Raw genomic sequence first — 12,500 nt, 5'->3', positions numbered from 1 at the left:
GCCGCTGAAACACTGCAAGCACACTTATCAATATATGTGATGACACAGAGCGGTAAAAATAATTTGTTCTGTGTGATCAATAAAATTCCTGAGTGTGTCTAATTATCTGTTTAATTAGATGTGCAACAGAGATAATTAGAAATCTTTGCCAAACATGCAGTTATTGAGGGAAAGCTGCATTGATTGAATTACTCTGTTGAGGAGGAGAGATGCAAAGAGAGAGAATGACAGAGAGCGAGAGAGAGGGGGGGGGGGTGAAGAGAGATTAAATAAATGAATAAATAAATAAAAGAAATAAATTGTTAATTACTTTTGCAAATGTGTGTGTGTGTGTGAGTGTGTGTGTGTGTGTGTGTGAGTGTGTGTGTGTGTGTGAATGTGTGTGTGTGTGTGTGTGTGTGTGTGTGTGTGAATGTGTGTGAGTGTGTGTGTGTGTGTGAATGTGTGTGTGTGTGTGTGAATGTGTGTGTGTTTTAATCTCATATAAGTAAGTAAAAGAGTAAAGGAGCAGAGATGGTGTTGTAGAGAGATAGTAAAGCCTTCAGAGGCATAATACACACACACACATATATAATTGTGTGTGTAGTGATTTCACATGTCGGACGTGTGTATATGCGTGTGTGTGTGTGTAAACTGTTTGTTTGTGGAGGTGAGGTTTAGTCAGCTGTTTTAATGTCATAGGTCATTTGACAAGTATTTTGGGGGGTGATTGGGTCTGATGTGTCTTAGTGACATCACAGGATAACACAGAGGCCAGAACTCAGCAGCACCGTGTGACGTTATCCCACACAAAATTCACACAGTAAACAATAAACACAAACATCATTCAGCTGTAATAAACACAAACATCATTCAGCTGTAATAAACACAAACATCATTCAGCAGTAATAAACACAAACATCATTCAGCAGTAATAAACAAAAACATCATTCAGCAGTAATAAACACAAACATCATTCAGCAGTAATAAACAAAAACATCATTCAGCAGTAATAAACACAAACATCATTCAGTTGAACATGTTGTCATATTGGATTATTGTAAGCATGATATGAATCTTTCCTGTGTACCAAAGCAAGTTATGGTTATGGTAGCTTCAACTGTTTATAAATCATATCTGTTTTTTTTTTTTTTTTTAGTTTCTGTATGTGACGTATTGATGCTCATTTGAAGTATATACAGACCCCTGATGTTTAGAGATATGCTGAAATTAACATGTGTTTATGGGAAGGTTGGTAATGGCTAAGACTGTCTGTCTCTGATAGAGCTTAATTCTCATTCAGACTTAATTCTCATACCCATGTTTCGTTCATGAATTTAAACTAGTGACGTTTTATTGCAGTCTGTGAAGTTTAACATAACTAAAGTGAAGCAGTGAATTAATGAGGACACGCCCCCTCCCTAGGACACACCCCCTCCCACCAAGTATGACGTGAGAGCACAAGGCCCCTCCCATCACTCAGGACCCAGGAACGATGAGGCAAAAAAACGACAGAGCTCTTTCTTAAGCTCCGCCCCAAGAAAGCTCCGTTTCCCCCCCTACGATGCCACCACACCAGGTACACAGATATGCCAGAGCACCAGTCTCTCCACCCGCTGTCTCTCTCCTGTGGTCCCAGATCTCTGGTGCCCTGGAACCTCTGCTACGGTTCTTCCAGCTCCAGAACACTAGAATACATTCAGCCAAACATTCACCTGTCTGTACGTTATGATCTCGAACTTTAGAACTCTCTGGCTGATCCACTGTGACAGGATGGATTTCTGTAATACCATTACACAGTGTCCACTCTGTCATGGCACTGCCCTAAGTAAAAGGCACACACACCTGCTCCTGTTCTTACTGCTGATATAGCATGTGTGCGTGTGCGTGTGTGTGTGTGTGTGTAGTGACTGGTTTTATCTGTTGGACACAGCAGCTAGAAGACCTCTCAATACTCCCATTCAACCCAGCAAATATTGACACTGTTTAATTTTTCATCTGTAGTCCTTGTTTCAGAAGGAGGAGATTGACTGGATAATTCGCCGAGCCCCAGTCTGACCTCTTTAACACAAGCCTGATTTACATAGAAATCGATTTGGCTGTTTGCTAAGTTACAGCTTAGAAACCAGGATAGCTCATTTCAGACATTATGCCATTTGCATATCAGAGAGAGAGTGTGTGTGTGTGTGCCTGAGTGTGAGTGTGTGCAGTTTCATGTCTCGTCCTTTGTGTTTTTACCTTTTGATGTGTGGTGTGATTAACACATATTGAACAACCATCTCTTTCAGACTGGTGTGTGTGTGAGAGAGAGAAAGAGAGAGAGAATATGTGTATTAGTGTGTGTGTGTGTGTGTGTGAGAGAGAGAGAGAGAAAGAAAGAGAGAGAAAATGTGTGTATTAGTGTGTGTGTGTGTTGCGTGTGTGTGTGTGTGAGAGAGAGAATGTGTGTATTGGTGTGTGTGTGTGAGAGAGAGAGAAAGAGAGAGAGACTATGTGTATTAGTGTGTGTGTGAGAGAGAGAAAGAAAGAGAGAGAAAATGTGTGTTGCGTGTGTGTGTGAGAGAGAGAGAAAGACAGAGAGAATGTGTGTATTAGTGTGTGTGTGTGGCGTGTGTGTGTGAGAGAGAGAGAAAGAAAGAGAGAGAATGTGTGTTTTAGTGTGTGTGTGTGTGTGTGTATATGTGTGTATAATGCTGACTATTATCAGAACATCTGTGTTGCTGTATAACGTCCTTCTGTGGTCAGTCAGATAAAACCTCCACACACAGACCCTCATATCTGAGCCCTGAGTGACCACAGAACTACAGCTGTCTGTCTCTCTCTGTCTCTCTCTTTTTCTGTCTCTCTCTCTCTCTTTCTCTGCCTCCCTTTGCCTCTTACGTTGTGTGTGTATGTGCAGTAACCTGTTGGATTTGTTAGTGTTTGTAGGCACTGTGGTGTGGTGTGTGTGTGATGTATGTGTGTGTGTGTGTGTGTTTCTGGGAGGGGGGTATATGTGTGTATTGTCTGATCTGTTGTGAGACCATAACAGGCACTGTTTTCTAACAGGCCCAGGTCAGTACAACCCTGAGCTGAAGTCCCGCCCTCAGCTGTCTCTGATTGGTTCTCGTGAGGTCCGATTCAAACAGCCGAAGAGCATCACGCCTGGACCAGGAGCTTATGAGGTAACAGTGTTACAGAGCACTTTCTATCTATATATACCTCTTCCTCTTCCTCTCTCCTTCTCTCTCTGTACTCCTCCTCTGTCTCTCTGTGCTACTCCTCTCTCTTTGTCTCAGTATGTACTGAGCTGCCTTGCTCCCCACTGTCTGCATAGGCAACAGTGTAACTGAAATGGTACCTGATAAGACAGATTGATTAGACACGCTAGATAGCGATTACATCACCGGTTATTCCCGCCCCCTGCACGCGATTGGTGTTTACTCACCTCATCCTTCACCAATGAATCTACATAATCCTTGCTAAATATCTAGGACTAGTCCACATAGCAGGGACAGTTAGCCACAGTTACTCAATTCATAACAATAAATTAATTATAATAATATTAAATAATGATAAATTAATAACAGTTTAACCTGAGCCTGTCTGTTGTCTAGTTAGCTAGTTGGTTAGTTGGCTAGTTGGCCATTTGAGATAGTGGCCTGAGGTAATAGAGCTAGCCAGTATGCTAAACTGTGAATGTCCTCGACGTACTGAAAAATGTCAAAGTACCATCAACATAAAAACGTCACAATACACTCTTATGGCAAAAGCTCACAAGCAAAACCAGATACGATAGTTGAGATAACAGATGATTTCTGAAGTTGATTCCCCTGTTGGCTCATCACATCTGTCTGCCATCTTGTGCTACATGTGAAACAAACTGTAAAACTACCCTCCCACCTAGGTTTTCAGTTCATACGGTGTGAGAGAACTGGGTTTAATGGGTTTTCAGTTAACTCAGTGTGAGAGAACTGGGTTTGATTGAACAAGTCGAATACTCAACAGGAAACTGTGTTAGGGGAAAAGCCAACACATCGAACTAACACTTACCTAAATGGCATTAGCGTGTCTGGCCTAGAGACTAAACTATCACGCTAGCTAAAGCCGGTCTCTAACCTGGAACAGCCCTGTGACCTGTGAATACTGTCGAAATGTGTGTGTGCACTTGTCTTAACTTAGAAGATGCTTTAAGGAGTCTGAGTAATGAGAGTGTCAGTCAGTAAAACGGTGAGAGCCTATGCCATGATACACCGCCAACCTCCTGTTACTAAGCAACAAAACTAACAAAATGACATTATTCACTCCCTCACCACATCTTGTTTACAAATTTAATACAAAGTAAATTAAAAAAAAGGAGGTGGAGGGCAGGCTCCACTCCTCATTAATGGAGACATGGAGGAGAGAGTGTCTAGCTTTAAGCTCCTGGGCGTCCACATGTCGGAGGGTGTATCATGGACTGCCAGTACTACAGCACTGTTAAAGAGGGCACAACAACAGGTCTACTGTCTGAGATCGCGAGGGAAAGTAAACCTTAGCAAAGGTCTGCTTGTCACCTTCTGTGGCTGTAGCACTGAGAGCATCCTGACGTATTGCATCTAGACATGCTACACCAGCTGTACTGCTGTAGACTGACAAGCTCATCAGCAGCGGGTCATCAACTGCGCCCAGAAAGACTTCGGTGCCCAGCTGCCACCTCTTGAAGACATCTACAACTCCCGATGTTTCTGCAGAGCCGTCACCATCTACAACTCCCGATGTTTCTGCAGAGCCATCACCATCTACAACTCCCGATGTTTCTGCAGAGCCATCACCATCTGCAACAACCCTACACACCCCTGTCACCACCTCTTCACTCTCCTGCCCTCTGGACGGCGCTGCAGGTGCATCAGGGCCCGCGCTGAGGGACAGTCTCTACCCCAGAGCAATGAACCTCCTGAACCAATCCGCCAAGACACCTCAGATTACAGGACTATAAGATTATAAGAATAAGAATATGAATATATATGAATATATATATGTACACACACACACACACACACATATATATATATATAATACATGACATTTTACAGCGTGACAGCACATTCAAAAAGGAAATTCTTAAATATATAATAAGCAGACAGAAAAAAATAAGTAAATACATAAATGCATAAATAGATAAATAATCGGGTATAAAACAACAAAAATGAAGTAGAAGACATTAAAAATGAAGACAATAAAAAAAAAAAAAAATAGGTGTATATGTTCTGGGAGATGGCATACAAGTCAGAATATATCTCAGTTACTTTCCTACATGCAGTATTACTGCCATCCATCTGTAGAGAAAAACATCCATTTTTCACTGCAGGCCTCCAGTCATGCGTTCCATAGTGTATGCTTGTGTATGTCTTTGTATCCACACTTTGTATTCACATGGTTGCACTCATCCAGTTGCTAGTCTTTGGGGCAGTCATTTTTACAGTTTTACAGTACAACTCCTTAGGTACTGCATTAAGTAAGAAATACATTGGGTTCAAAGAGACATCAATGTTTCATATTTTCAGTATTTTAATATTTTCAGTGTCTTAGCCCTTGTCCCAAAACATGTGTGTGATCACCAACCATTCCACATCCTCTCCAACAATGAGGAGTTGCCCGTCAGTGTAGAGAGTATTAATGGTGTCCTAAAATAACACACTTTCGACTATTCGACTATTATTATACCTTTATGGCAGCCAGTATATATCTCATACCAGCCATATCTCATACCATGCTGTATCCTCTATTGTTTCGTTAGGTTCTGGTTCCCATTTCTGTTTGATATGCGAGGTGTTTTCTGACATGCCCAATTATAGTGTTCTGTTTACGGTAGAAACAGTCTTTTTGGGATGTTGGCAGCATTCATTTAGGTTGGCAAAATATTGTTCTGTATTCATAAGAGGTCATTTAATTATTTCCCAATCTTTTTGACTAGTAATATAGTGTCTGAGTTGTAAGTATCTATAAAAGTCACTGGGTGGCAGCCCAAAATGTTCTTGTCGCTGGGAGAAGGACATAAACATGTCTTCCCTAAAGCTTTGATTAATTATTTTAATGCCCTTTTTAAATGTGTTGTCCCATACTGAGGGGATGAAATCAAGGTTTCCTGCAACAGGCATAGCTTTAACTTCTTCTGCACCCCATTCCAAATTTTAAGCATATATTTCACCCATATCTTTGTTGTTTTACATTTTTCCTGTGATTGCTAGTCAAGAAATGGTAGAACAGAAAGGGAGACTCCTGGTATTGAGTTTTGTTCAATATCGACCTAACCTGCTTTTGAATCATTACAGACCCAGGCTACCATTGCACGAAGCTGGGCTGCCCAGTAGTAATACTGAAAGGTCCGCCTTGTTTCTTACTTAACATAAGTATTCTGAACTTTACTCTTATGTTGCCAGATGAACTTTGAAATAAGCTTGTCTGGTGTCTTAAATGTGGAAACTGAGACCCATACTGGGAGTGACTGGAGCAAAAAGAGTAGCCTGGGTAGTACATTCATTCTTATTGTTTCTACCCCACCAAACAGTGATAGAGGCAGCACCTCCCATCATGTGATGTCTTTTTTTATTTCTTCTATTAACTTAGAATAAGTTACTTGATATAGTTGTGTTGTCTTATGAGTTATTGCAGCCCCCAAGATATCTGAATCCTTGACTGTACCATGGATAAGTCACTTTGTCATTCAGTTCAGATGACCAGGTACCTGAGGCCATTGGTGCTTCTGACTTAGTTGTGTTAATTTTATAACCAGAGACAGAGCCATATTCGTCTAGACGTTGTATACAACCTGGAATTGAGGAGTGAGGATTTTTGATGAATAACAATACATCATCTGCAAATAATGATATTTTATGCACAACACCCCCTTCATCAACTATGCCATCTAATCATCTCAGCCAAGGGCTCTATGCTTAACACAAACAGTACAGGCGATATTGCATCCCCTTGTCTGGTACCACGGCCAATTTTGAAAAAGCCTGAGCAATATCCATTGACTCTGACTCTTGATTTCGAATCTTTGTAGAAAGTCATTATCCAGGTTACGAAAGTTTCCTGGAAACCCAAGCGTATCAGGGTCTGTTCCAGAAAAGCCCAGTCCAACCTATTGAATAGTTTCTCAGCATCAATGCTGAGAAACATTGAGGGGACCTGTGTCCTTCCAGTGGTCAGCGGCAGGTTCAGTGCTCTTCTAATATTATCAGTTCCATAACCACCAACAGTAAACCCTGTCTGATCGGCATTCACCAGCTTTTTGATGAATTTATGTGTCCGTTTGGACATAACTGAAGTCAATATTTTTAAGTCTTGACAGAGGAGACTTGAAGGCCTATACACCATACACTGAGTTCGATCTTTTCCAGTTTTATGTATGATGGTAATTATGGCTTCTGCCCATGTCCTTGGAGGGTCTTTGTTATACAACACATAGTTAAACATTTGACACAAAACCAGGGTTAATTCTTTTGCAAATACTTTGTAAACTTCCCCAGGGGATCTGTCCACCCCTGGTGATTCATTATTCTTAAGACTGTGGAGTTCATCCCCTACCTCACCCTGCGTTATAGGTGTAATCAATGAGCCTGCTTCTTCATCAGTCATTTCATTCAGTTTAATTGAGTCCAGGAAACATTGGATTTTTTCTTTTTTATTTATCTTGTCTTTTCCTGTATCGAGTGTTTCATAGAATGTGGCAAATGCATCTGCTATGTCTTTAGGTTTTGTTACCATGGAATTGTCACATGGATGTCTGATTTTTGGGACTGTTCTGCTGGACTGTGCTTTACACAGTTGGAAAGCCAGTATCCTTCTTGCTTTATTACCCATCTCATAGTATATCCTATTTGTAAACCTAAGGGCTCTCTGTACCTTGTAAGTAAGCAGATCTTCTAACTTTCTTCTCTGTTCTTTGAGTACTTTCAAGGTCCCATCGTTTCCTGTCTGCCCATGTTCCATTTCAAGCTTCTTGATGTCGTTTTCCAACTCACACCTCTGTTCCTCACGACGTTTCTTCATTCTAGATGAGACTGCAAAACGTTTACCTCTCAACACTGCCTTTTCCCCCTCCCACAGTGTTAAAGGACTGACAGTACCATTATCATTTAATAAAATGTTTTCATTTATGTCATCACGCAACTGTTGTTGTCATTCAGAATTGAAACATTGAGTCTCCAGTATTTAAATTGTTTTTCTCGTCCTAGATATCTTTTTAAAGAAGTGTGGACAGTCTTCATTTGGGGCATATATGTTAAGAAATGTAATTCTAACACCCCCAACTGTGCCCACCGCCATAACATATCTGCCCTCTTTGTCCCGGAGGGTTTTTTCATTGGTGTAAAAAACTGATTTGCTAAATAGAGTGGCAGCACCTCTATTCCTCCCAAAGGGGGTGCTGTACACCTGATCAGCCCACTCTCTTTTTTCATTTTAGATATTCAGCATCAGATAACAGGTGGCACGGTGGCGCAGTGGGTAGCGCTGTTGCCTCACAGCAAGAAGGTCTCGGGTTTGATTCCCAGCTTCCTTTCGCCCAGGGTCCTTTCTGTGTGGAGTTTGCATGTTGTCCCCATGTCTGCGTGGGTCCCCTCTGGGAGATCCGGTTTCCTCCCATAGTCCAAAGACATGCAGTGCAGGTTAGGTGAATTGGAGACGCTAAGTTGCCCCTCTGGAATGAGTATGTGTGTTTGTCTTTGTGTCCATCCTGTGATGGACTGGTGACCTGTCCAGGGTCTTTCCCTGCCTTTTGCCCTATGAGCGCTGGGACAGGCTGCAGCACCCCCCGTGACCCTGATTAGGATAAGCGTAATGAGTGAGTGAGAGAGCATCAGATAAATGGGTCTCTTGTAGCATAGCAACCAAGCAGTGTAACACCTTTAGCTGACTAAGAATTTTTTTTTTTCCTCTTAATTGGGCTACCAATTCCCATAACATTATAACGAACACAGGTTGTGTTATCCATGGACGCTGTCTAGATGTACATAAACATGAAATAAGAAATAAGAAGTTCAAATAAGAAATTCACTGTCAGGAACTGGCTGAAAACAAGAACATAAGCCAGACAAATAATGGCTCCCAGTAAATCACACGTTAGAGAAGCAACTATGTACAGTTCACTCACTCACTCACTCACTCACTCACTTTAAAACCCAATATCACTGTTTACAGTCTCAAAGGGCTTTACATGCCCACAGGATTACAACAAACAGAGCAGGGTGGCACCCCCTGACTTGATCCTCAGGCACGAAAAAACTCCTCAAAAAACCCAGATACTAAGGAAAAATAGGAGAAATCTTGAGATGGACCACAGAGAGAGGAGACCCCTTCCAGGCCAGCCAGGTGTGCAATAGGTGCCAACCCAGTTGGCAAATTACAAACAACAGAGTGATAATGAACATGAAAACACAAATAGGCAGTATGAAGAATGAGACGACAGCATGGGGCTCAGCTGGGGTGGATGACACAGCCACAGCAGCGCAGGAAGCCACGAAGCCGCAGCAGCCATCAGGATGACGATGAAGAGAGAGATGACGGGGGGGGGGGGGCACACTTAAGAGGAAAGTAGCCACATTCAAGCCAGACTCTCATGCTCGAAACAGATGAGACACAGCCATGCAGGAGAAGGGGGAAGGAAGGAGAGCATTATTGGAGTAGCACCACTTAACAGATGAAATAAGGAAAATAATTTTATAGAAGCATGAATGTTGCAAGACTAGTGGCTGTGGAGGGTGCAGGAGGAGCAGGGCCACGCGGGGGGAGCAGGGCCAGGGACAGCAGGGCACAAAATCATTCAGCCGGCCAAGGGAAGGCGCCACATCCAGGCAGTAGGCGCAGACATCGACCACTCACACAAAGAGAAGAGAGCAGGTTAGTGACAGAAACTGAGAAGGGTGTAGGGTGTAATTAATTGGAAAGATAGGCCGGTGCAAGCCCATGGAGAATTTTAAATGTTAATAGGAGGACTTTAAAATCAGCCCTCATGTGAATTGGGAGCCAATGAAGGGAAGCCAGGATGGGAGTGATATGATCGAACTTCCTAGTTCGGGTCAGGATTCTGGCAGCAGCATTCTGGACGAGCTGAAGACTTCTGGTACTAGAGGCGGGCAAACCAGAGTACAGAACGTTACAGTACTCAAGGCGAGACATGACAAATGCATGAACAGTGGTTTCTGCATCAGCTAAACATAGTAGGGGCCTGAATTTGGTGATATTGCGGAGATGATAAAAGGCCGTTTTGGTAGTGTTCTTGATATGAGTGACAAGCAAGAGACTAGAGTCAAAAATCACACCAAGGTTTTTAGCTGTGGAATTTTCGTTATCTAAGCCGCTTATTCTAATTAGGGTCGTGGGGGGTGCTGGAGCCTATCCTAGCATTTATTGGGTGAAAGGCGGGGGAACACCCCGGACAGGTCCGTTGCAGTATGTACGGTTGGACTTCCAAAAAACCAACTGGCCTCCATCCTGTCGTATAGAACTGGGGGATAGATGAGACGGCCCGTTCCCGTTGATCAGAGGACGGAGAGAAGCGACTAAATCTCCCTGGAATAACGCACGACTCACCGCATTTTGTTTGTGCGGACCATTCCGCTCAGTTTGACTCAGCACGATCACGGATCACTGGGCAGGTGATATAGCCCAGTCGTGTAATCCATCATAACATAAGTGCGTCCATATCGACAGCCAGCATTTAGATTAACCTAATAATTACACAAAATAAACCGTGCTCGACAATTGATGTTTATAACTTCATTAAGTGTGAAAAAGGAAGAGATGAGCCTCAGTAGCTACAGTGACTGTGCTTAGATGTCCCACTTCACCGTTTCCCTTAAGCAGGAGAATCACCCAGTCATGTCTTTGAAGAAGGCTCTCTCGTCCGTGTCAGATAAGGTTGCTGGCTCTTTTTTGTGTTTGTCGCCTTGTAGTTGCCATCCTCCTCTTCCCCTTTCCAGCAAGTCCTGTCCAGTGATCTTTACTATAATTCCCAGATCCTTCAGTACTGGTGCCGCTTCCATCAGATCAGGATTAGGGAAGGTTTTCTCACTGGCATCAGGAGAGATCTTCAGTTTGGGGCACTTCGCTCCGATGTTTTTCTTTTTCAGCTGTTGAACCACATCACAAATCTGGGTTCTTTTTCTTTGCAGTTCTGGAGGATGGTCTTGGTCAAAATATATTGTCCTGCCGTTTTAAGAGACCTGCTTTTGTGTCCAGGCTTGATGAAGTATTGTTTCCTTCACTGAACAGTTCTGAAATTTAACTATGATTGATCTAGGCGGTTCCGTACCTTTTGGGTTGCTTACAGGTGCTATGTTTGCCCTTTCAGTCTTTATCTCTGCCTCTGTCAAGTGTAGGCCTGTGCTTAGAATGTCAGTTACCAGTTCTTCCATGTTCCCTCTCTTGCTGTCTTCCATATTCCCTCTCTCGCTGTCTTCCATATTCCCTCTCTCACTATCTTCCATATTCCCTCGCTCGCTATCTTCCATATTCCCTCGCTCGCTATCTTCCATATTCCCTCTCTCGCTATCTTCCATATTCCCTCGCTCGCTATCTTCTGGAATGTTGTAGATCCTCAAATTGTTGCCTCTAAGTCTGTTTTGCAACTCATCACATCTAGCAGACAGCACCGTCTCTCGCTGTAGCAGGAATCGTAGTGCTCACTCATGTCTGTGGCTAAGCATCTTCAGCATTGCCAACACGATCCTCAGCCTCAGTGATGCTACTCTCGAGTTTATTAATTTGGCCTTTTAGGTCGTCTACCGAGGATTCAAGACGTGAAAGAGACGACTCTTGTCTGGTGATGACCCTCTTGATTTTCCTTTCGCTGTTGTTTTAATTGAGGCACTATGTCTTGAATGTCAGTGAGGCTGAAGTCTTGCCAGTTTGGCCGTGTGATTTCTTTCATTCATCTCTCTCTCTCGTATTGTCACTTTTGGTAGATGAGTTCGTGTGCCTGGAGGAAGAGCTCATCTCTGCCGTGTACTTGAGTAAGATTTGTCGAGCGGTTTGATCGTATGTAGGATGGAGCTTTGACTTCAGGCGGTTACTGCTGGTATGACGTCACCAGAAGTCAGGCCTATAAGATTATATTTTACATGAACATAGGTATGCATATGTCAACATAATCATGTGAAGCTGCTACCTTACCTGCTCTGCACTGGGCAGCCCCGTGGCCTAGAGCTTACCGAATCAGGCTTATTACTGGAGGGTCGGGATGTTCGATTCCCAGGACCGGCAGGAAACATCCACACCTGAGGTGTCCTAGAGCAAGGCACCTAACCCCCAACTGCTCCCTGGGCGCAGGTGTGTGTGTGTGTGTGTTCACTACTGGCGTGTAAGGATGGGTTAAATGCAGAGGATAAATTCACTGCTTGCCGTTCACAGCGTGTGTGCGGTCACAGGATTCTGTGACATGTTTGCAGTAATGTGCATAACTTTACTGCACTGCTGCTAATGTTTTCACACAAAACTGCCCCTGACTGCACGGCCACTCTAAAATCACAACTCCAGACACTTACAAGGATCCACGC

At 43.2% G+C, this 12,500-nt stretch overlaps 1 protein-coding gene across 1 annotated transcript in view; it reads left to right on the top strand.

Moving 5' to 3' along the window:
- stpg2 (sperm-tail PG-rich repeat containing 2) overlaps positions 1-12,500 on the top strand; it is a 27,287-nt gene that overhangs the window by 13,628 nt on the left and 1,159 nt on the right. The window contains exons 11-12 of the mRNA XM_030791709.1: positions 1,405-1,558; positions 3,028-3,143. Of these exons, the coding sequence (XP_030647569.1) occupies positions 1,405-1,558; positions 3,028-3,143 (270 nt within the window). The remainder of the gene's footprint in view (positions 1-1,404; positions 1,559-3,027; positions 3,144-12,500) is intronic.

The sequence above is a fragment of the Chanos chanos genome, chromosome 14 (genome assembly GCF_902362185.1).
Source record: "Chanos chanos chromosome 14, fChaCha1.1, whole genome shotgun sequence".
NCBI lineage: Eukaryota > Metazoa > Chordata > Actinopteri > Gonorynchiformes > Chanidae > Chanos > Chanos chanos.
Note: the sequence above shows the minus strand (reverse complement) of the source record. Positions and strands in the feature narration are given on the sequence as shown.